The sequence below is a fragment of the Elephas maximus genome, chromosome 13 (genome assembly GCF_024166365.1).
Source record: "Elephas maximus indicus isolate mEleMax1 chromosome 13, mEleMax1 primary haplotype, whole genome shotgun sequence".
In the NCBI taxonomy this organism is placed as follows: Eukaryota; Metazoa; Chordata; class Mammalia; order Proboscidea; family Elephantidae; genus Elephas; species Elephas maximus.
The window spans coordinates 66,867,590-66,891,162 of record NC_064831.1 but is presented as its reverse complement, the minus strand read 5'-3'; the positions used below and the strand labels follow the sequence as shown (position 1 = coordinate 66,891,162).

At 36.5% G+C, this 23,573-nt stretch overlaps 1 protein-coding gene across 13 annotated transcripts in view; it reads right to left on the bottom strand.

Annotated features, from left to right (window-relative positions):
• The window catches only part of SCAPER (S-phase cyclin A associated protein in the ER), a 495,697-nt gene that overhangs the window by 259,849 nt on the left and 212,275 nt on the right, over positions 1 to 23,573 (bottom strand). For all 13 annotated transcript variants that reach the window (XM_049852841.1, XM_049852843.1, XM_049852837.1 and 10 more), the window contains one exon: positions 10,503 to 10,568. In XM_049852841.1, the coding sequence (XP_049708798.1) occupies positions 10,503 to 10,568 (66 nt within the window). The remainder of the gene's footprint in view (positions 1 to 10,502; positions 10,569 to 23,573) is intronic.

The following is a 23,573-nucleotide window of genomic DNA, read 5'->3' as shown; positions in this document are numbered from 1 at the left end:
CATTCCCACAAGCTCATCCATCTACCACCCAACCCTTCCCTCCCTCTCCCTGCCCTCCTCCCCGTCCCACCTGGCAATCAACAGTGACTACATCCCCACTCACCTGTCACATACCACACACTCAACGAGTGTAACTGCCCACTCCCAAGCCAGTGGACAGACAACAGATGGCAGCCAAAGCCCACCCAGACTGCCTACAGCCACCCAGCATCACCAACAAACAGAGACCTGCAATCACCCAATCAGCTGCTGCCCGGCTCACCCAGAGACAGGTGGTGAGCACTCCAGTGCCGCCAGACCTCAGACCAGTGAACCGCATAAGGCTCCAAGCCCAGATATTAGAAAACAAAACAAAATAAAAAATCAGAAGGAAGCAAACAAAAATACAATTACTAAATAAATAACACCTTAAAACCACAAAGACAACAGACAATATCAAATCACATAAAGAAACAGAACAAGACGGCTAAAGCAAATGACCAAATTAAGAGCCAGAAAACCTTCCTGAGGAAGAAATGGTAATTGAACTACCCGATAAGGAATTCAAAAGACTTATATATAGGATCCTCAAAGAAATCAAGGAGAATAACGGGAAAAGAGACAAAACTCTAGAAGAATTCAGGAAGGCACAAGAACAAAATGACAAACTAGATACTTAGAAACCATACAAACACGGCAACAAGAAATCCAAAAGATTAACACTAAAATTTCAAAAACAGATTAACACACTGGAAGGACCCAGGAGTAGAACTGAATCAATGAAAGACAGAATCAGCAAAATAGAGGACAAATCCTTTGACACCAATCTGTTTGAGGGACAATCAAAAAAGAATGAAGAAAGCATAAGAGTGATGTAGGATATTATCAAGAGGAAAAATTTACATGTGATCAGAATTCCAGCACAGGAAGAGGCAAAAAAAACCCACAGAGAAAATTTTCCAAGATTTGATGGCAGAACTTCCCTAATACGTGAAAGACAAGAAGATACTCATTCAAGAAGCCCATCAAAGCCCATACAGAATGGACCCCAAAAGAAAATCACCAAGACATACCATAATCAAACTTTCCAAAACCAAAGACAAAGAAAGAATGTTGAGAACACCTCAGGAAAAACAAAATATTATCTAGAAGGAGAAGCGAATAAAATTAAGCTCTGATTTCTTCACAGAAACCACGCAGGCAAGAAGGCAATGTGATAACATATATAAAACTCTGAAAGAAAAAAATTGCCATCCAAGAATATATATGCAGCAAGAGTCTCTCAAATACAATACAAAATTAGGAGATTTCCAGATAAACAGAAATTAAGGGAGTTTGTAAAAATCAGACCTACCTGACAAGAAATACTAAAGGGAGTCCTTCAGACAGAGAACCAGTGACGTCAGACAACAAGCAGAGATTAAGACACATGTCAACATCACCCACGTACCAACCCAGATAAAGAATTTTCAAAAATAAAGGTACAAGATTGACAACAGAACCAGAGATGTCAGTCTGTAAACAACGACTCCTAAATAAAAAGGTAGAAAAAAAGGTGTAGTTACAGAATTTATATATGGAGAGGAAGTCAAGATGGTATCAAGACAAAGCAGACTGTCTTAGTTATCTAGTGCTGCTATAACAGAAATACCACAAGTGGATGGCTTTAACAAAGAGAAATTTATTCTCTCACAGTCTAATAGGCTACAAGTCCAAATTCAGGGTACCAGCTCCAGGAGAAGGCTTTCTCTCTGTCAGTCCTGGAGGAATGTCCTTGTCATCAATCTTCCCTTGGTCTATGGGCTTCTCCACACGGAACTCCAGGTCCACAGGACGCATTCTCCTCCCGGTGCTGCTTTCTTGGTGGTATGAGGTCCCCCTGTCTCGCTGCTTGCTTCTCTTTTATATCTCAAAAGAGACTGACTTAAGACACAATCTAATCTAATAGATCTCATCAATGTAACTGCGCTAAACCATCTCATTAACATCATAGTGATAGGATTTACAACACATAAGAAAATCATATCAGATGACAAATTGTAGACAAACACAAAATACTGGGAATCGTGGCCCAACCAAATTGATACACTATTTTGGGGGGACATAATTCAATCCATGACACCAAGGATATAAAAGACTTATACAAAGAAAACTAGAAAACATTACAGCAAAAAACCAAAAGTGACTTAGGTAAATGGAAAAACATACTACGCTCATGGATAGGAAAACTTAACATTGCGAAAATGTCAATACCACCCAAAGTGATCTATAAATATAATGCAATCCTGATACAGATTCCATCAACATTCTTCAATGAGGTGGAAAAATAATCACCAAATTTATACGGAAAGGAAAGAGGTCCCAGATAAGCAAAGCACTACTGAAGAAAAAGAACAAAGTAGGAGGCCTAACACTTCCCAATCTCAGAACCTTCTATGTCGCCATGGTAGTCTCAACAGCCTGGTACTGGTACAACGATAGATACATAGACTGATGGAACAGAACAGAGAGCCCAGAAGTAAATTCATCCACCTGTGGACAGCTGATCTTTGACAAAGGGCAGAAATCCATTAAGTAGGAAAGAGATAGTCTCTTTAACAAATGGTGCTAGCAAGACTTGATATCCATTTGCAGATAAATGAAACAGGATCCATACCTCACACCACATACAAAAAAGAACTCAAGATGGATCAAAGACCTAAACACAAAACTATAAAGATCACGGAAGAAAAATAAGGGGAAACCCAGAGGTCCTAAGTTATAGCATAAATAGACTATCAAACATAACTAAAATGCACAAAGAGCAGAAGATAAACTAGATAACTAGGATCTCCTAAAAATTACATACATATGCATATCAAAAGACTTTTTCAAAAAAGAGAAACTACAGACTCAGAAAAAAATTTAGCAATAACATATCTGACAAGTAACTAATCTCTAAAATTTACAGAAAACTTCAAAAGCTCAACAACAAAAAGCAAACAATCCAATTAAAAAATTGGCAAAGAACACAACAGACACTTCACCAAAATGTCTTCACCAAAAGATACATTCCGGCGGACAAGAAATACATGAGATACTCATAATCATTCGCTATAGAGATGGAAATCAAAACAACCATGTGATATTACCTCACACTGGCAATAATAATAAACAGGAAACAAAAAATACTGGCTACAGTGTGGGGAGACTAGAACTCTCATACGGGGCTGGTGGGAATGTAAAACAGCACAACCACTGTGGAAAATGGTATGACACTTCCTCAAAAAGTTAGAAATACCATAAAACAAAAAACCAAACCCAGTGCCGTCGAGTGGATTCCGACTCATAGCGACCCTATAGGACAGAGCAGAACTGCCCCATAGAGTTTCCAAGGAGCACCTGGTGGATTCAAACTGCCAACCCTTTGGTTAACAGCTATAGCACTTAACCACTACGTCACCAGGGTTTCCAGAAATACCATATGATCCAGCAATCCCTCTACAAGGTATATATATTAGAGGAAATAAGAGCTGTGACACTTATAGATATATGCACACCCATGTTTCCTGCAGCATTATTCACAATAGCAAAAAGATAGAAACAACCTAAGGGCCCATGAACAGATGAATGGATAAACTGTAGCGCATACATGCAATGGAATACTATGCAAATTTAAAGAATAACGATGAATCTGAGAAATATCTCACAACATGGATAAACCTGGAGGACATTATGCTGAGCAAAATAAGTCAATCACAAAAAGATAAATATTGACAAATAAGACGAGAATTCTAAAATGTCAAGAAAAGGTTTACACCCAGAAAGAAACATTCTTTGATGGCTACCAGGGATGGGAGGGAGAAGAGGGAGAAATCACTAACTAGAGAGTAGACAGGTGTTGAGTGAAGGGAAAGACAAAATACAATATGGGGGAAGTCAGCAAAACATGATTAAGGCAAAGGAAAATGCTGGGAGGTATGCAAGGGTAAAAGGCAACAATGGCAAATACTATCACAAACATAATCCTCAATAACAGTAATAAACAATAACTTATGAGTGGATACACAGGTAGATATGTAAGCTGAACAGGTGTGGGATGGCATATGGGAGTGCATCCACAAGCATATATAGGTTTGGAAAAGGATATTTCTACCTACCCATTTGCATGTGCTGTAAATACATTCATATATATAGTACAGCACACAGGGGCACAGTTATAAAAACTTCTTAGCCATAACCAAACACCTCAAGGAACTGAGTGATTTGGCTTGAGAGTTTAGGACCATAGCCCTGAAGGACATCTAAGTCCACTGACTAACATAGTCCATAAAGACAATGTTGGACATCCTACTTTAGTAAGTAGCAACTGGGGTCTTAAAAGCTTGAGAGTGGCCATCTAAGATACAACTATTGGTCTCTTCCCATCCGGAGCAAAGAAGAGCAAAAAGAATCAGAATCTCAAGGAAGCAATTAGCCCGAAGGACTAAGGGAACATAGGTACCACAGCTTCCACTAGCCTGAGACCAGAAGAACTAGATGGTGCCTGGCTACCACTACCAATTGCTCTAATCAGGATCACAACAGAAGGTCCTGGACAGAGCGGGAGAAAAAGGCAGAATAACATTCAAATTCATAAAAAAGACCAGACTCACTGGTCTGATAGAGACTGGTGGAACCCCCAAGACTATGGCCCTTAGACAGCCTTCAAACCTGGAACTGAAACCACTCCCAGGGATCACAAACAAGAGACAAGCCTATAAAGCGAACAGTAATACCTATGAAGAATGTGCTCCTCAAAACAATCAACCATGCGAGACCAAAGGGGAAGCATTTGCCCAAAAACAAAGTTTAGAAAGGAGGATGGGGCAGGGAGGATCTGCAAATGGAAACAGGGAACTGAGGGAGGAAGTAGGTAGAGTGCCATCACACTGAGGGGACTGCAACTATGCCATGGAGAAAAATGGGTATGAATTGTTGAGTGGGAAACTAATTTGCTCTGTCAACTTTCACACAAACCACAAAATGTTCAAAAAAAAAAAAAAAAACCAACAAAACTAAGGGAATGTTGTTCATAGGATCCTTTCCTGAGGAATTTACTGGAGAATGAGATTCAGCTGCTTTCCTCAAATTGATGCCCTGTATTTTCCAGTGAAACCCTGTTATTTTGGAGTTTTCCTTTCCTTATCTGTTAAATCCAGCTGCTTTCCGTAACACGTTTAAACCGCACACTTCATGTTGGTGTTTGTTCCCATCCGCTTGTATTCTGGATTTCATGAGATACTTGGCAATGTGTTTTTGTTGTAAATGTTGCCATGGGTTTATTTTGTTAACCAGTTTTGTTTTTTATGTGACAATGCGAAGATGCTGGAAAATGATGCTTCTGCCGCTACTGCCGTTTTTTCAGACTTACAGTTTAGAAGAACATCCTAGTTTCCCTGTGACTACAGCAGGCAAGACACTACATTAGGAAAGCACCACAATAGCAACAGACTGTAGGAGACAAAAACCAGAGCAGTGAGAACAATTAGGAGGCTGCTACAATAATTCAAATGAGAGATGATGGTGAATTAGGCTACAGCATTTATGACGGAGGTTGTGAATGGTGGTCAAATTTCAAATACATTTTGAAGGTATGTACATAATAAAAGAGATTCGAAGTATGTAAGACAATGTTATGTAAGACAAAATTGTTTTAAAAATGTAAGGAATAAGTGATGTCAATAAGTTGTATGCCTGTAAAAAGCTGAATTGGCCAATATGTGATAGATACATTTACTGCAACAACAAAAAGCAGCTGCTGAGGCTGTTTACATACAACCAAACACCTCATGGGATTTGGTTTCTGGATTTGGAGGTTTAGGGTCATGGTTTCATGGGACATCTCATTTAACTGGGCTAATGTTGTGTTTAGCGCTTTTGTTCCACCTCCTAGTTTGTTGTGTAGTGCTTACGGTCTTAAAAGCTTGCCAGTGGCCATCGAAGGTACAACAATTGGTCTCTATTTGCCTGCAGCAACAGAGGGAGAGTCAGGAATAGGAGAAGGAGATGGAATGTGCAACTAACTTGCTTCATGAACAAATGCCTCCTTTGCCATGTGACCAGCAGAACCGGATGGTGCCCGGCTACCATCACTCAGCATTTTCATCAAATATTCTGTAGGAGAATCCTGATCAAAAGGGGGAAAATATAGAGACTCCAGACTATCTGCAGCTGTGGAGCCTGGATGCATTCCCAAAACTAGTGCCCTGAGATACTCTTTAAATGTTAAACTAAAAATATACCCTGAAGTGTTCTTAAAACCAAACTACTGTTTAGTTTAACTAGTAAAGAATGTCTGCCTTGGGCACTGTGCTCTTTTAAGAATTTTATATGGGATCAAATAGATAAAAGCAACTCAAAAGATTAGTTAGGAAATGTAGGGGACAGTGAGTTTATGTTAATGGAAGAGGAACAATCTGGAAAAGGATGATGAGAATGGTTCACAACTTGAAGAATGTAATCAGTGTGAACTGTATATGCAGAAACTGTTGGGTATGTGTATGTTCTGCTGTGTATATTCTGAACAATAAAGAATAAAATTATGAAGAATATATATATAAGGAGCAAGAAAGAAGGGTATTTATCTGTATGGCCCAGAGTTATAAGACTTTTTTTTTTTTTTCCCCACTGGCACTAGCCACTGTCCACAGGTTCAGAGGAAGGGAGCTACCTGAGGATGGCATAATGACTACATAAGCTGGATACCAGTGTGGGGGAATCTTCACTACTCCAGTAAATTACACAAATGTAATCAAAACTGATCAAGAAAATATCTCAAAACCACACCAATGTACAAACCTCTCAGCTTAAACCTCTTCTATGATCTTTATAGTTTACGGTTTTATATTTAGGTGTCTGATCCACTTTGAACTAGTTTTTGTGTATGGTGTGAGGTATTGGTCCTGTTTCATTTTTTTTGCAGGTGGACATCCAGTTTTGCCAGCACTATTTGTTAAAAAGACTCTTTTCCCCATTTCATGGTCTTTGGGCCCTTGTCAAAGATCAGTGACCACAGGTCGATGGATTTACATCTGGGTTCTCAATTCTGTTCCAGTGGTCAATGTATCTGTTGTTATACCAGTACCAGGCTGTTCTGACTACTGTAGCTGTATAGCAAGTTCTAAGGTCAGGTAGTCCAAGTCCTCCTACTTTATTCTTCTTCTTCAATAGTGCTTTACTTATCTGGGGCCTCTTCCCTTTCCATATAAAGTTAATGATTAACTTTCTTCATCTCTCTAAAGAATGTTGTTGGTATTTGAATCAGGATTGCATTGTATTTGTAAATCGCTTTGGGTAGAACTGTAATTTTCCCATTGTTGGGTCTACCTATCCATGAGCATGGTATGTTTTTTCCATTTATGTAGATCTCTTTTGTTTTCCTGCAGTAGTGTTTTGTAGGCTTCTTTGTATAGGTCTTTTGCATCCCTGGTTAGATTTATTCCTAAGTATTTTATTTTTTTTTTAGGGGCCATTATAAATGATATTGTTTTCCTGATTTCCTTTTCATTGTTCTCTTTACTGGTGTATAGGAATCCAATTGATTTTTCTATGTTTACATTGTATCCTGCTTCTCTGCTGAATCTTTCTGTTAGTTCCAGTAGTCTTCTCATGCAGTCTTTTGGGGTTTCTATGTATAGTATCTTATCATTCGCAAATAGGGACAGCATTGCTTCTTCATTGCCAATTTGGATGCTCTTTATTTCTTTTTCTTGCCTCACTGCTCTAGCTAGGGCTTCCAGAACAATGTTAAATAGGAGTGCTGATAAAGGGCATCCTTGTCTTTTTCCTGTTCTCAAGGGGAATGTTTTCAGCTCTCTCCATTACAAATGATGTTGGCTGTTGGTGTTGTATAGATGCCCTGTATTATGTTGAGGAATTTCTCTTCTATACCTATTTTTTACCTATTTTATTGAGAGTTTTTCTCAGGAATGGGTGTTGGACTTTGATATGATAGTGAACTCATTTTTTTAAATTCCATCTTTGATTTCTTCTATTAACCAGTTGTTTTTAAACAGGGTGTTATTCAGTTTCCATGTAACTGATTTTTTTTTTTTTCCTTGCTCTTCCTGTTAATTTCTACTTTGATGGCATTATGATCAGAGAAGATGTTTTGTACAATCTCAATGTTTTGGATTTCCTGCATTGATTGAGATGATCATGTAATTCTTTTATTTATGTGGTGGATTATGCCGATTGATTTTTTAATGTTGAACCATCCTTGCATAACTGGTATGAATCCTACTTGATTATAGTGTATTATTTTTTTGATATGATGCTGAATTCTATGGGCTAGAATTTTGTTGAGAATTTCTGCATCTATCAAAAAAAATTTTTTTTTATTCATAAGAGACACTGGTCTGTAATGTGTGTGTGTGTGTGTGTGTGTGTGTGTGTGTGTGTGTGGTGTCTTTGCCTGGTTCTGGTATCAAGGTTATGCTGGCTTCATAGTACGAATTCAGAAGTATCCCTTCCTTTTCTATGTCTTGAAATAGCTTGAGTAGTAGTGGTGTAAGCTCTTCTCTGAATGTTTGGTAGAGTTCTCCAGTGAAGCCATCTGGGCCAAGGCTTTTTTGAGGGGGAGTTTTTTTTGTTACCTTTTCAATCTCTTCTGTTGTTATGGATCTGTTCAGATTTCCAACATCATTTTATATTAGTTTGGGTAGGTAGTGTGTTTCTAGAAATTTGTCCATTTCCTCCAGGTTTTCAAATTTGTTGGAGTATAGTTTTCATAACACTATTATGATCCTTTTTATTTCAGTTGGGTCTGTTGTAATGTCACCCATTTCATTTCTTATCTGGGTTATTTGCACCCTCTATTGTTTTTATTTTGTCAATTTAGCCAGTGGTTTGTCAATTTTGTTGATACTTTCAAAGAACCAACTTTTAGTTTTGTTGATTCTTTCTACTGTTTCTCTAATCTCTATTTCATTTATTTCTACTCTGATCTTTATTATTTCCTTTTTTCTGGTGGCTGTGGGCTTCTTTTGCTGTTCCTTGAGTTGTGTAGCTAATGCTTTGATTTTATCCCTTTCTTCTTTTTTGATGTATATATCTGTTGCTATAAATCGACCTCTGAGCAAAACTGCTGTGTCCCAAAGGTTTTGGTATGATGCGTTTCCATTCTTGTTTGACTCTAGGAACTTTTTTTATTCCATCTTTGATTTCTTCTATTACCCAGTGGTTTTTAAGTAGGGTGTTATTCAGTTTCCATGTAACTGATTTTTTTCCTTGCACTTCCTGTTAATTTCTACTTTGATGGTAATGTGATCAGAGAAGATACTTTGTATAATCTCAGTGTTTTGGATTCTGCTGAGGGCTGCTTTGTGCTCGAAGGTCTATTCTGCAGAACGTTCCATGTGTGTTGGAAAAAAATGTTTGCAGTTGTTGGGTGGAATAGTTCTATATATGTCTATAAGTTCAAGTTGGCTGATTGTGTCCTTAAATCTTCTGTATCTTTGTTGAGTTTCTTTCTAGATGTTCTGTCCATTACTGACAGTGGTGTGTTGAAGCCTCCTATTACTGCTGAACTATCAATTTCTCTTTTCAGTGCTGTTAAGAGTTTGTTTTATGTATTTTGGAGCCCTGTCATTGGATGTGTAGATATTTATTATAGTTATGTCTTCATGATAGACTGTCCCTTTAATCATTATAGAGTCCTGACAGGCAAGAATATTTCTACTGTAAATGTTAATAATGGCAACCATAACATCCTATAGCATATCTATGGGATATACATATTTATTGTACCAAGAACTAATTACAGATATTCCTCAATTTGGGCCATTTGTTTGATTTTTTTCATTATTAAAACTAACAGTAAAATAGTCATCTTTATGTGTAAATATCTGGGCACAGTTTACATTATTTTATTGAACAGCATGAGGTCTGAAGTGAACTTCCTGAGCTCCTGATTCACATTTTCTTTAAACAAGATTACACCAATCTGTACTCCCATCAGCACATATGTGAATAACTGTCTCACTGCACCTCCACTAAGAATATTTTTGAGAGAAGGAAAATGAGGATGTTTTGGTTTACTAAGCTATTATGCAATTACACTATCACCCCAATGGTGAAATCTAAATTTTGATCTCTCTTGTGGCACTAGGAACAATCCTGAAAGAGACCTCCTCAGAACAAGCACCAGCACAGCCTTGCCTTGCCAGAACCTGACTGTATTAAAAGAGAGTTGTTCAATCTCAGCACTACTGACATTTTGGTCGGGTAATTCTGTTATGGAAAGCTATCTTGTACACTGCAGGATGTTTAGCAGCGTCACTGGTCTGTGCCCACTAGATGCTAGGAGCACCTTTCCCCCAAGTTGTGACAAACAGAAATTTCCCTAGACATGGCCAAATGTTCTGTGGTTGAGAACCACTGTGTTAGGAGAATGATATTCCAGGCATCCTATACAAAGCCCATGATCAAAATGATGGTTCAGACACACTTCTGCTGCAGGCAGAAAAGAGAAGGAGAACTAAAAGGTCGGGTGGAATACTCACTTTGCTTTATAAGGTGAGTCAGAGCCAGAATTTTTTGTTTCCATTAAACTCTCATATTCCTTCGCCCTGAAGAGAAAAAAGTTTTATTACTGTTAGTTACTTTGTTGATAATTTTTACAATACGCCAAAGTCTTGGCTACAATTTTATTATTACAGTATAAAAGTTGTGCTGTTGAAGTAATAAATCAGCAACATTACAACATTAATTTTAATATTTTGATTTCTAAAATGGATTCTTTAAAATTACCAAAATATTCTCACAGATGACTGAAAAATGGCATATTTCCTCATAGGATAATATATAACAGATTTACAAAAATACTTCTGAATTTACAAACCTGGTTCAGAATGATGTTTGTTTTTCAAAAATGTTAGAATCAAGATAATTAAATTTGAAAGGTTATTAAATTTCTGTATGGTAGCTGAGGTGGCTGAATACCTATGTATTTCAAGAGATACATACAATGTAAAAATAAATGCAGGTAAAAAATAGTCATTTATTATTACAAACAATTAAAAAGACAGCAAAAGAAATTTTATCAGAACTTCCAAGACTTTTTTGTTTTGTTTTTGCTATTTATATTGGCTAAATACCAAAGGTCTAGAAAATCTAAGAAAACACTTCTCTGCCACTGTCTAATTTGGCTCCAGTTTGCCTGAACTAGTATGCGACAGCCATCAACAGACCATCATCTTAAGGCAGGTTTCATTATAGCAATGCATTAACATTGACATAATTTGTCATTTTCTCTCTTTGAAGGGGGGAAAATACCAATTTAAATTTTAACTGCTCACCCAAAGGGTCCTTGTCTCAAAGAATTAGTCTAGTACGCTAGGAAAGAGTTAGCCACAAGGGGCTAATTGCCTCAATGAGCAACTGCCTCTTTTGCCGTGAGACCAGGAGAACTGGATGGTACCCAGCTACCACTAATGAACATTTTGATCAAAGATTCCACAGAAGAATTCCGATCAAGAGGGGGAAATTACAAAACAGAATTTCAAATTCTCATGGATTCAAGACTTTCTGAAGCCATGAAGGTTGGATGAACCCCTGAAAGTACCGCCCTGCGATAATCTTTAAACCAAAAATATTCCCGCAGTCTTCTTAAAACCAAACAATAATTCAGCTTAGCTAGTAAAAAATGTCTGCCTTGAGTATTATGCTTTTTTAAAGTATTATCTTTATGGGATCTAATTAACAACAGCAACTCGAAAGATTAGATAGGAACCTTAGGGAGCAGTGAATTTATGTTAATGAGGGAGGAACAACTCAGAAAAGGGAGGCAAGAATGGTTACACAACTCAAAGAATGTCATCAATGTCAATGAATTGTACATGTAGAAATTGTTGAATTGGTGTACGTTTTGCTATCTCAACAACAAGTAAATAAAATTTTATATACAGATATATATAAAAGAATTAGCCACAAGGTATACCAATCCAAACAACGACAGGTGAAAAAATAAACACTGCTTCATGAGAGTCTGAAAGATGCAAATTTTAACAGCCCCAATGAGGAAAAAGCAAACTAACACAGGTTATGATTGAGAACAGCAAAAAATCTACATTAGAATAAAACATTAAATTACATATTGTTGCAAACGATGTATGCTCATTGCTGTCAGCCGTAACATTAAAGCATGTCAAATGGAGAAATAACCACTTGGTTGTCGTTAGCTGTGGTCGAGTTGGCTCCCTACTCACGGTGACCACATGCACAATGGTTCTTTTTGATCCATGAATTTTCAGTGGCTGGTTTTGTTGTGGTTTTCAGAAGCAGATTGCTGGGCCTTTCTTCCTAGAGGTGCACTGGCTGGGAATCAAACCCACGTCTACTGCACAGAAGACAATTCTACCTTGGAACTACCACCGCCTCCAATCACTTGGTAGATGCAAGTAACGGGGACCTCATCTGAAGGGTGGGAAAAATTATGTTTACCCAGAGCTGACTATGCTCCAGGCATTGTGCAAGATGCTTTACAATGTCTCATTCAGTCCTAAAAACTCAATATGGTATTATTCCCATTTTACAAAGAAAAAACTGAGCCTTAGGAAGACCCTGGTGGCATAGTGGTTAAGTGCTACAGCTGCTAACCAAGAGGTCGGCAGTTCAAATCTGCCAGGCACTCCTTGGAAACTCTATGGGGCAGTTCTACTGTATCCTATAGGGTCGCTATGAGTCGGAATCAACTCAACGGCAGTGGGTTTGGGTTTTGGGGTTTTGAGGTGGAAGGGACTGAATCCATTCTCTAAATCCTATAATAGTAACATTTAACTAGAACTCTGTCATCCAAAAAATTTTCACCTTACTTGATGTAGTAGTTTCCCACTTTTTCCTTATTTGACTCCTGTCTTGACTCATTTTAAGTAATCAATTAAATATTCATTCCCAGAGTCCCTATTCTGTACAAACTAAACCGTGGGGAATTTCAAGACGCATATACTTAATGGGGATAAAGAATATACATAGTGGGAATATTCAAGGAGCTTATTCTCCAGAAGGGGGAAGGTGACATGAGAGCATTAAAAGACACATAACTCTACAGAGCAGACTAAGTTACAAATAAGTATTGTGAAAGCTATTAACTTCCAGCTAAGATCCCAAGGTAAGTTTCCTGAAGGAAATGGAATGCGCACTTGCTGGAAAGATAGGTAGCATCTGAATATACAGAAAAGAGAGGAAATGCCATTACTATCAGAGAAACGTGAGCAAACAATGCTAATATGAGGAAAAATACAAATTATGTTTTGGAAACAGCGCAAAGACCCATTTGACTGCAGCAAAAGATTAAAAATATGAGAATGAGAGATAAAGCTAAAAATAGTCTAGTCAAATATATCAAAATTCAATTTTGATGATTTTTTAGATAATAATCCAATTTATTAATATCTTAAAGTTTATTAATATAGTGCTGTACCACTGTAGTCCTTCATTTTTAATGCCATACCATCTTGGCTATACTTCTCAGCCATAATGTGGAATACTTGCTTATTATTCCTTTTTATTGTTCATTAGCTTTGTCACAGGCTATTTTACCAAACTTCTTAGAGAATTACATCTTATCAACTTCTAATTGCTTATTTTCTCTTTTTATGTTTACAAGATATAGTACACACTAAGTGGCATATGTATCTTTGTTAAATAAAAATAAATATACCTATCCTAGTTTCCATGAGGGATATGTGAATATTGTCTAGCTCCTGAGTTGTTTATATCATTTCTATTTCAATGAATATCAAAATCATTTAAAGCTAAAATTCCATTCTGAGCAAAACTTTTAACACCTCCCATAAGCGTCATGCTTTACTTGTTACAAATTTCAAATGCACTGTAATTTCCATTTTGATCTATTCCTGAACAATTCTTATTTTAAACAATGTTTTCTTTTTTTCTCCTTGATTGTGAAGGGCTAATTTTTTGTTTTTATAATTTAAACCTTTTTTCCCTCATTTATGGTCCTGTTGAGTTAAAATTTACATACAAAAATTTTCAATTTGAAGTGTATAATTCCATGAATTTTCACAACTGTGTACATCAATAACAACGAAACCACAATCACGTTATAGCGCATTTCCACCTCCCCACAAAGCTCTCTCCTGACTCTGCAGGCAACTCCTTCCCCGTACCCTCTTTCCTCTAGCAACCACTGATCTGCGTTCTACCACTACAGATTTCTAGAATATCAAATAGCTGGAATCATACCTACATTATTGTATCTGAATGCATTCACTTAGTATATTTTCAAATTCTTTCCTATGGTTTTATATATATCATTAGTTCATCCCCTTTTACTGTTTAGTATATCCATTGTTTAGCTATACCACAATTTGTTGATTCGTTCAGCAGTTGGGCATTTCAGTTTTTTTTCCAGCTTGGGGCTCTTATGAATAAAGCTACTATGAACACTGGCATACAAGTCTCTGTGTAAGGCAAATATCTTCATTTCTCTTGGATAAATACCTATGAGTAAGATTGCTGGGTCATACGACAAGGATATGCTTAACTTTAAGAGGAATTATCAAAATATTTTTTAAAAATGAGCATTCCACTTTGCATTCATACCAGCAAAGTATGAGAGTTCCAGTGGCTTCATGTTCTTGCCAATATTTGGTATGGTCAGTCTTTTTCATTAGCCATTCCATTGGGAGTGTGATGGTATTTCACAGTGGTTTTAATTTGCACTTAACTAGTGACTAATGATATTAAGCAGCTTTTTATGTGCTTATTTGTTGCTCATATATATTCTCTGGTGAAGTGTCTGTTCAAACCTTTTGCCAATTTTAAAATAAGTTAGTTTTTCTTTCCAGAGGGTGGGGAGTAAGGCAGAGTTTTGATTTACCTTTTGTTATAAATTTTGAATTTTACTGAGTGCACAGAGAATATATCATCTCTACTTTTCTAGAATTTGAGTTTTTGTGACTTAGTATATGTAAAATTTTTATACATGTTCCAGAAATATTTTAAAAAAAGAATGTGTATTCTCTATTTGAAGACATCAAACTTGACATTTATGTATAAATTCAACTTGTGACTACTATTCAAATGCTCAGTTTCTTCACTTATGTTTTTATATACTGAAATTGTACTTGTATACTAACAGTGCCCCTTGGCTGTTTTTTGTTTATTTTGTTTATAATTACTTGATATAGCTATGCTTGTTGTTTTATTATGCCATTCTGTTTTAGGGTTTTTTTTTTTTTTACAAATAAAGCTAGATTTTTAATAGTTTGATTAAACTAGGGATTTTTTTTAAATGGCAATTATATATATATAACATATATATATCTATAAATACATAGATACATATATACACACACACACACACATAATCTCCAAAACAAAAATCCAAACCCACGCCATCAAGTTGATCACAATCCATAGCAACCCTACAGAACAGAGTAGAACTGTCCCATAAGGTTTCCAAGCTGTAATCTTTACAGAAGCTGACTGCCACATCTTTCTCCTGCAGAGCCCCTGGTGGTCTCAAATTGCCAACCTTTCCATTAGCAGCTGAGGACTTTACCATTGCATCACCAGGGCTACTACATATATATATTTTTTTTTTTTGAGGTAACATACACATAGAATTCATCATTTTAATCATTTTAACGTGTACAATTCAGTAGTTTTTAGTAAATTCACAATGCTGTACAGCCATCACCACTAATTTCACTCTGCATTCCTCCTAGCCTCCAGCCTCTAACAGCTATTAATCTGCTTTCTATCTCTAGAGATTTGCCAATCCTGGACACTTAAAATAAACAGAATCATACAATATGTGACATTTTTGTCTGGCTTTTTTCACTTAGCACAGTGTTTTCAAGGTTCAAGCACTTTGCAGCATATGCTTCACTCCTTTTCGTGGCTCAATAATTTTCCAGTGTCTGAATATACTACATTTTCTTCACCCATTCATCTGTCGATGGGCATCTGGGTGGCTTCCACTTTCTGAGTACTATTAATAATGCTGCTATAAGTATTTTTGTTCAAGTTTGCATATGAACATGTTTTCAATTCTCCTGAGTACATACTTAGGAGTGGAATTGCTAGGTCATATGGTAATTCTCGGGTCTGACAGTTTGTTGTACTTGGGTGATGTGCGTGTCATTGTGATCCTGGAAGCTATGCCACCAGTATTTCAAGTACCAGCGGGATCACCCATTATGGACAGGTTTCAGCAGCGCTTTCAGACTAAGACAGACTAGGAAGAAGGATCTGGTGGTCTAGTTGTGAAAAAACTGGCCACTAAAAACCTTATAAATAGCAGCAAGACTGTGTCTGATAATAGAGCCAGAGGATGGGTCTCTCAAGTTGGAAGGCTGCAACAATGGGCTCAAACACAGCAACAATTGTAAAGATAGTGCAGGACTGGGGAGTATTTCATTGTGTGTATGTAGGGTCGCTATGAGTCAGAATCAACTCAAAAGCACCTAATAACAACCACAACATGGTAATCCTATGTTTAACTTTTTGAGGAACCACCAAACTTTTCCACAGTGGCTGCATAATTTTTACATTCACCCCAACCATGCGTGAGGGTTCCAATTTCTCCACATACTTGCCAATTCTTGCTATTTTCCATTTTTTGATTATAGTCATCCTAGTGAGTGTGAAGTGCTCTCTCACTAAGGTTTTGATCTGCATTTCTCTGATGAGTAATGATGTTGAGTATCTTTTAATGTGTTTGTTAGACATCTGTATATCTTCCTTGGAGTAATGTCTATTCAAGTCCATTGCCCATTTTTAATTTGGTTGTTTGTCTTTTTGTAGCTGAGCTGTAAGAGCTCTTTATATACTGTGGACACTAGACCCTTATCAGGAGTATGATTTGCAAATACCTTCTCCCATTCTATGGACTGTCTTTTTATTTTCTTGATGGTATTTTTACAGCACGAATGTTATTAATTTTGATGTAGTACAATTGATCTATGTCTCTTTTGTCATCTGTCACTTTATTTATGGTTTCTGTTCAATAAGGCCATCTCTTTTTCTTTTTCTATAATTTCATTTATTGATCAAACCTTCCATGGTCTTTTTTCTTCATCTAAATCAGTTGTTTTCAACCAAGAGTTCACATTCATAACAAGTGTAAATAATGACAATTTTATTTTCCCTTTTATGGTACTTATACTGCCCCCCCCCCTTACCAATCTTACTGAACTGACTACAATCTCCAGTATAATATCAAATAGAAGTTCAATGGTAGATGCATCTTTGTCTTGTCTTGAAAGGGAACATTTTCAATAGTTCATCTCTAGGTATAGTATTTGTTTTGGTTTATACTTTTTAACACAGTAGTTCTCGTCAATAATTTTACTTTGCTAAGCATTTTTCGCTTGAATGGGTATAATGCTTTTTCTAAATATACTAAGTCATAGTTTTTCACCTTAGTCTATTAATATGGTAAATTATATGATTCATTTTCAAACATCCAACCGATCTTACATTCCTGGAATAACCCTATCCTGGGATTTTTTCAATGATGTGAACAACGTTAAAAATGAGAAATTAAAGGCTACTGCTCTATTTTTAAAAATATAGACATTCATTAATTTGGTGATTTACTTTAAAAACATACTTAGGGTGATTCTAATTTCTTCTAAGTACTTACTATGTGAAGAGCACTCCAGTGAAATGAATTCACTTAGTCCTCATAATAAATCTATAAGGGAGGTAACCATATTATAGATGAGGAAACTGAGGCACTAAGAGATTAAGAAGCTTTCTCAAGGCTATAAGACATAGAAGGATTCAAACCCAGCCTATTTAGATCCAGAATTTAATTAGAAAACACCTGTCTTGTTTTAAAAAAGAAAAGAAAAAATAGGAAGAAAAGCAGGTCTCTTTTGCTAGAAAGAGGCTTTTTTATATGCAACAATAAAAAGACTGATCACATACTGGAACAGAATTCCATTTTCAACAGAATTGAGTCAACTCGAATTACCTACAAGCAGATTGTCTAAGGACAAGTTTTCCTTTCAAATTCTTGTTTAAATACTCTCTCAACATAAACAAGGTCTTAGTTAGGCACCGAGCAGAAACCAGAAAAGAAGACTTTGGGGTCAAAGTGATTGTGTTCCAGCACAGGAGAACATCTGCCTTTTGGCAACACCAAGTGGAATAAGACAAAGCTGTAGCATGATAAAACCGGGGAGTCAGATCAGCAAGAAAGACCAGGGAAATGGAAAGTCCCTTCTGAGATGGCAATCGTCCTCCTCCTCATCATCATCATTTTAAATTACTTTGTCTTAAAGGAGAACAAAATGGTGTTAGAGAATACAGACGTTAGAGATGAACAGACAGATCTGAATTTGACTTGATCACTTAACTGCTATGATGCCTTAGTAAGGTTACTTCTCTGAGCCTCAGTTTTGTCAACTCTAAGACAAGCAGTAGGATGTTAACCTCACAGAATTATTATAAGGAATAAATGAGATAATGTTTAAAATATGTTGCCCAGAGAACAACCAAATAAATATTAGCTCTCTTTCCCCTCGAAGTTTTATCAAGTCCCAGACCAATGAAATCTACGTTCACATGTAAATATACAAACATCATACAAAGACAGTTATACTTGGTGTCTTGATTATTCACATTTTTTCTTGATGTATTCATCTTCTAACCCATTTCAAATCTTCCTACTCATTACATTTATGACTTTTAAAAATGATTATTTTAAAAATTTACTGATATTACTTTTCCGTAACTTCAATATAGCTTCAGTGGAGATGATACTTAGCCACTTAAATCTAGTAGAAAGTTCAATAAAAGTATAACTAAAATACCAAAACAGACACATTGAAAACCAAATGAAATCTGATTTAGTTCTATTATTCCTTCTTAAATGGGCTTCCTATCTATTCATTCATTCATCCAACAAATATTTACTGAGTATCTACAATGTGTCAAGAATTACTCCACGCATTAAGCATATAGTATATAACAAGGATGACAAGGTTACTACTTTCACGTGAGAGTTTACAGTGAGTGAAATAAATAATAAATAAATGAGATACTATCTGAGAAAAACAGAGGGTATAAAGAGCAATTACTGTGGAGAGAATGAATTTTGAGGGGTTGGGGGAGTTATAGAGAGCATAACGAAGGGAGGTCTCAGAGAAGTAAACCTTGTTAAGATGAAACCTAAACAAAGTGAAGGAGCCAGTCCTGGAAAATCTGGAGAAGCTCAGGATGGGTAGAGGAAACATCAACTGCAAACACACTGAGGTATATGCGAAGGGCAGCCATGGAGAAATGGGTACAGAATTATGCTTATTATATACACCTGCTACTCCATTAAAAATGCTTTTCCTGTAAATCCACTGTTGATTTGTTAGTGCCAAACACAATGGCTCTTTCTCTGTATGCATTCTCCTTGACCTTTCTGCCTCTATATTTTACAGCCATTACTTCCTTTTTCAAGTCCTCTTCTCTTTTGATTTCCATTTCCTATCACTGTGACAATTTTAATATTATAATAACAAATGCTAAATATATAATTCTAGCTTTCAGTCTAAATTTCAAACTCTTCAAGCTCTTCACTAGAAAGTTCAAGCTTCATGTCATCTTATCGATCTTTAAAACCAAACTCATTCTTCCCTTTTTATGTCCGCCGTCATTGTGTATCTGTCAATGGTACCTTGGTCTGAAATTTCCAAATTTTTTTAAATTTCTTTTTTCAAATAATTGATATATCATAAATTTTAATATTACATTAAAATGCTTCTTGATTACTTTCTTTCCTCTTAATTTCTTCCAAATTATACTCTAATGTAAGTCCTTATCATTTCATGCTTGGATTTGTAAAATAACCTCCTACGCACCTATGTTCTCAATGTTCCAATCTTACCAGGCTACCACAGGTAAGAAATCTTCCCAAATCGCCAATTTCCTGATGTCATTCCCTGGGTTATCTATAGTGGCTCCTTTCCAGGGTCATAATTTCACCCTGCCCTACTTTTTCAACTTTATATTCTTTAACATTATCATCTTAATTTTATAAGCTTGGATTTGCAGGCTCCAGTTCAGAAACATTTAGAGGCTTTTCTTTTGGGGTTTTTTTATTTGGGGGGGGGGGGGCGGGGGGGTGATTTTTCACCACTTGGGATACTTCTGTCAGGGGGCAGCAGAGCTTGGTCTATACCAACACAGACTCATGGACAAGGCAAAGTTAGAAGGAAATGATTTCTTTTACAAAAATAAATTTCAATGAAAATGGGTAAATAGACATGGAACAGGCTTAAAAATGGACACACCATCTACTAGCTCCTCCGTGATATCCCTCAGAGGGCTCAAATCCACTCACCGTAGCCTCAGCCATACCATTTCCATCTATGCCCCTTATTTCAATTAAGGACATCAGCATCTAGAGGGATGCTCTAGGACCATCAGAATTGGTTTGTCTCCCTCTCTCACACAGGAACACTCATAAAATTTATCTCGTATTTGTTTCTCCAATCCATGCCCTTCTCCACATGTCTATGTCATAAACATTTTGGCATTTAATTTTGATCCTTACTGAACCAGTGTCTAATTATTTCACATGAGAACTTTTTTTTTTTTTTAAATAAGTGTGGCTTTTAGAAAGTCATTGTCCTTTGTGAGCCTTTGTTGTACTCACTGGTAATATGCGGGAGTACCTTCCACCCACCCACTGCCATCAAGTTGATTTCGACTCATAGTGATCCTCTAGGTCAGAGGAGAACTGCTCCATAGGGTTTCCAAGGGTGTGATCTTTATGGAAGCTGACTGCCACATCTCTCCTGCAGTGGGTTCAAACCGCCAACCTTTTGGTTAGCCGTTAGGCGCTTTAACCACTGAGCCACCAAGGCTCCTAAGATGAGGGGGTAGAACTAGCTAATCTCCTAAAAGTCTTTTCTAGCTCTAAGTTTCCATGATTCTAAATTCCTATAAACACTTGGTATCAAATTGTTGGGTACACTAGAATTACCTGGGAGCTTGTTAAAACATAGATTCCTTGAATCCAAAGGCTGAAATCCAGAAATCTACTTTTAACAAGGATCCAGATGATTCCGATGCAGGTGGTCTAAGGACTACAGTTTGAACGTCAACGTCTTGCTTCATGATTTGATTCATATTAATAAGGCAACTGATTAATTGCTATCATTATTAAGTTCTTTCTTATGAGGTAGGCCATCGGTTCCTAGGGTGCGATCTGGAGTACCCTGGGCATCTGAGAGAGCTTTTCAGGAGATCCACGAAGTCAGGGCTTCTTCACTGTCCTTCTTTACAGGCAAACAATAGAGTTGAAGCTACATGGCATGTGATATCACACAAGACTGAATACAGAAGCAGATACAAGAATCTAGCTCTCTTTATTAAACCAGACATTAAAGGAAGTTGCAAAAATGTAAAATAATGTCAGTCTTTTCACTAATTTTTTTTGTTTTGTGAAAAATAGTTATTTTTCACCAAAAAATTTTTATTCATATGAACTAGTGATGATTTTACTGTTATTTTAAAATGAGTTAATAAATATTTTAAGAATTTCTCAGTTTTAATTTCTAATATGATAAATATTGATAGATATACTGTAGATAAACAAAATATCTTTGGGATCCTCAATGATTTTTTAATGTAAAATAGGTCTTACAACCAAAAAGTTTGAGAACTGCTTCAGTAGATAGTATGAGTCAATTTATACATGTTATCAGAGCTTACCATTTCCTGCCCAAAAAACTTTCAATGGTTCCCCACAGTCCTCAGAATAAAACCTAAACTACTTACTTGCATCTAAGGATAATCTCCTTTAAACTTTTCTAATTCCTTTGTTCTACTTTATTATTTTTGTTACGAAAGTAACACAGTTAAATTGAGGAAAATATGACTATATATAAAAGAAAAAGGTTTCTCTAATTCCTAACTTCAAAACACACACATACACACACAACGTTAATATGCAAAAATCAATTGTATTTCTATATACTCTCACCTCCAATAGCCTCAAAAACCAGAAAACACTAGGGGTAAATTTAATGAAATGTTTGTAAGATTTATAAACCAAAACTTGCAAAATATCACTGCGAGAAACCGAAGAAGCTCTAAACAAATGCAGATACATCATTATCATGATTAGAGACTCAATACTACCAGGATGTTAATTCTTCCCAATTTGATCTATAGGTCTGATACGATTCTAATAAAGGTCCCAATAACCTTTCCTTTTTTCTTTTTTAAGAAACTGACAAACTGATCCTAATACACATGAAAGTGCAAAGGCTCTTGGATAACCAAAACAATTTTGAAAAAGTAAAACAAAGTTGGAGGATTTCTATTATTTATTTCAAGACTTATTATAAAGCTATAAATAAGGACAGTTTGAAGACATCAATGCAATGGAACTGAATAGTCCAGAAATAGGTCCACAGTTATTGTTGATTCATTTTATTTTAATCAAGGTGCCAAAAGAGACAACCAGATCAAAGGAATAGAACAGTCTATAAACAGACACACACTTAAAAAAAAAAGAGGCTATCTTTTTAACCTTGGGGCAGGCATAAGATTTCTTAGATATAATGCAGATGTACTAAACATAAAAGAAAAAAACTGATAAAATAGATGTCATTAAAATTAAAAAAAAAAATTGCTTATCAAAAGCTATCATCAAGAAAATGGCAGCCACTGGCAAGTAGAGGGTATTCAAAGTCATAGGACTGGGTGAGCTCACCACGGCAATGTGTACACAGAGAAGAAAAGAGGTCCGAGGAAATTGCTTTATTGCACTCCAGTGTCAGGAGATCAGCAAAATCTCAGCATGAACTAGAAGTAAAAGTCAATACACCCTGCAATGTGCTGTGGAACTACTCTTTGACATAAATTTGCAGGGAACTCAAAAACTGAAATAAAAAAACGCCTCTTCTAGTCTTTGCTTGAATGAGCACTCTCAGTACCCAGTTTGGACCCCCTACATGATCACAGTATGAACGTGGCAACCACAGAGAAATAAGTGCAACATTTGCCGTTATTCTAGTCCTGTAATCGCATTGGTCAAGCTTCCCTATCTATTGAGACATTTAGGAATAAAAGTATAATGACTTACTCAGACTACCTTCCCTCAAATAGCAAAGAATTATCCACTCAGGAGGAGCTACGCCTGTCTCTTCCAACAAGACTCATTGGTCATCAGTGACGCTCGAAGCTTGTGCAGTAATGATGTACGACACAGCTGTCTGATCTTCAGGTATCACTTTGGGGGCTGGTGATAAACTACAGGTCTGACAACACACTTTCCATTTCAAGATATTTCTCGAACTTTTTCTTGTTGTGACAGGCAACCAAATTGATTAAACTTAGTCATGGGATTTGACGCTACAGCCAGCAGACTTCTATTTGTTGATTGCTATTGATTTTCTTTGATACTTCATTTAAAAATCAATAGTTGGACAGAAAAATCGGCTTAGTTTACACATACTTAAACATGCTACTGTATGCTGGAGGAGGCATAAGTTTGGCAGGGCCCTGGCATCCAATTATGAGAAGAGCTCTTAACAGGTGAAAGCAAGGGCTTTAGATCGATGCGCAGTTTTCTTTCTCAATCAAAGAAAGTGGCT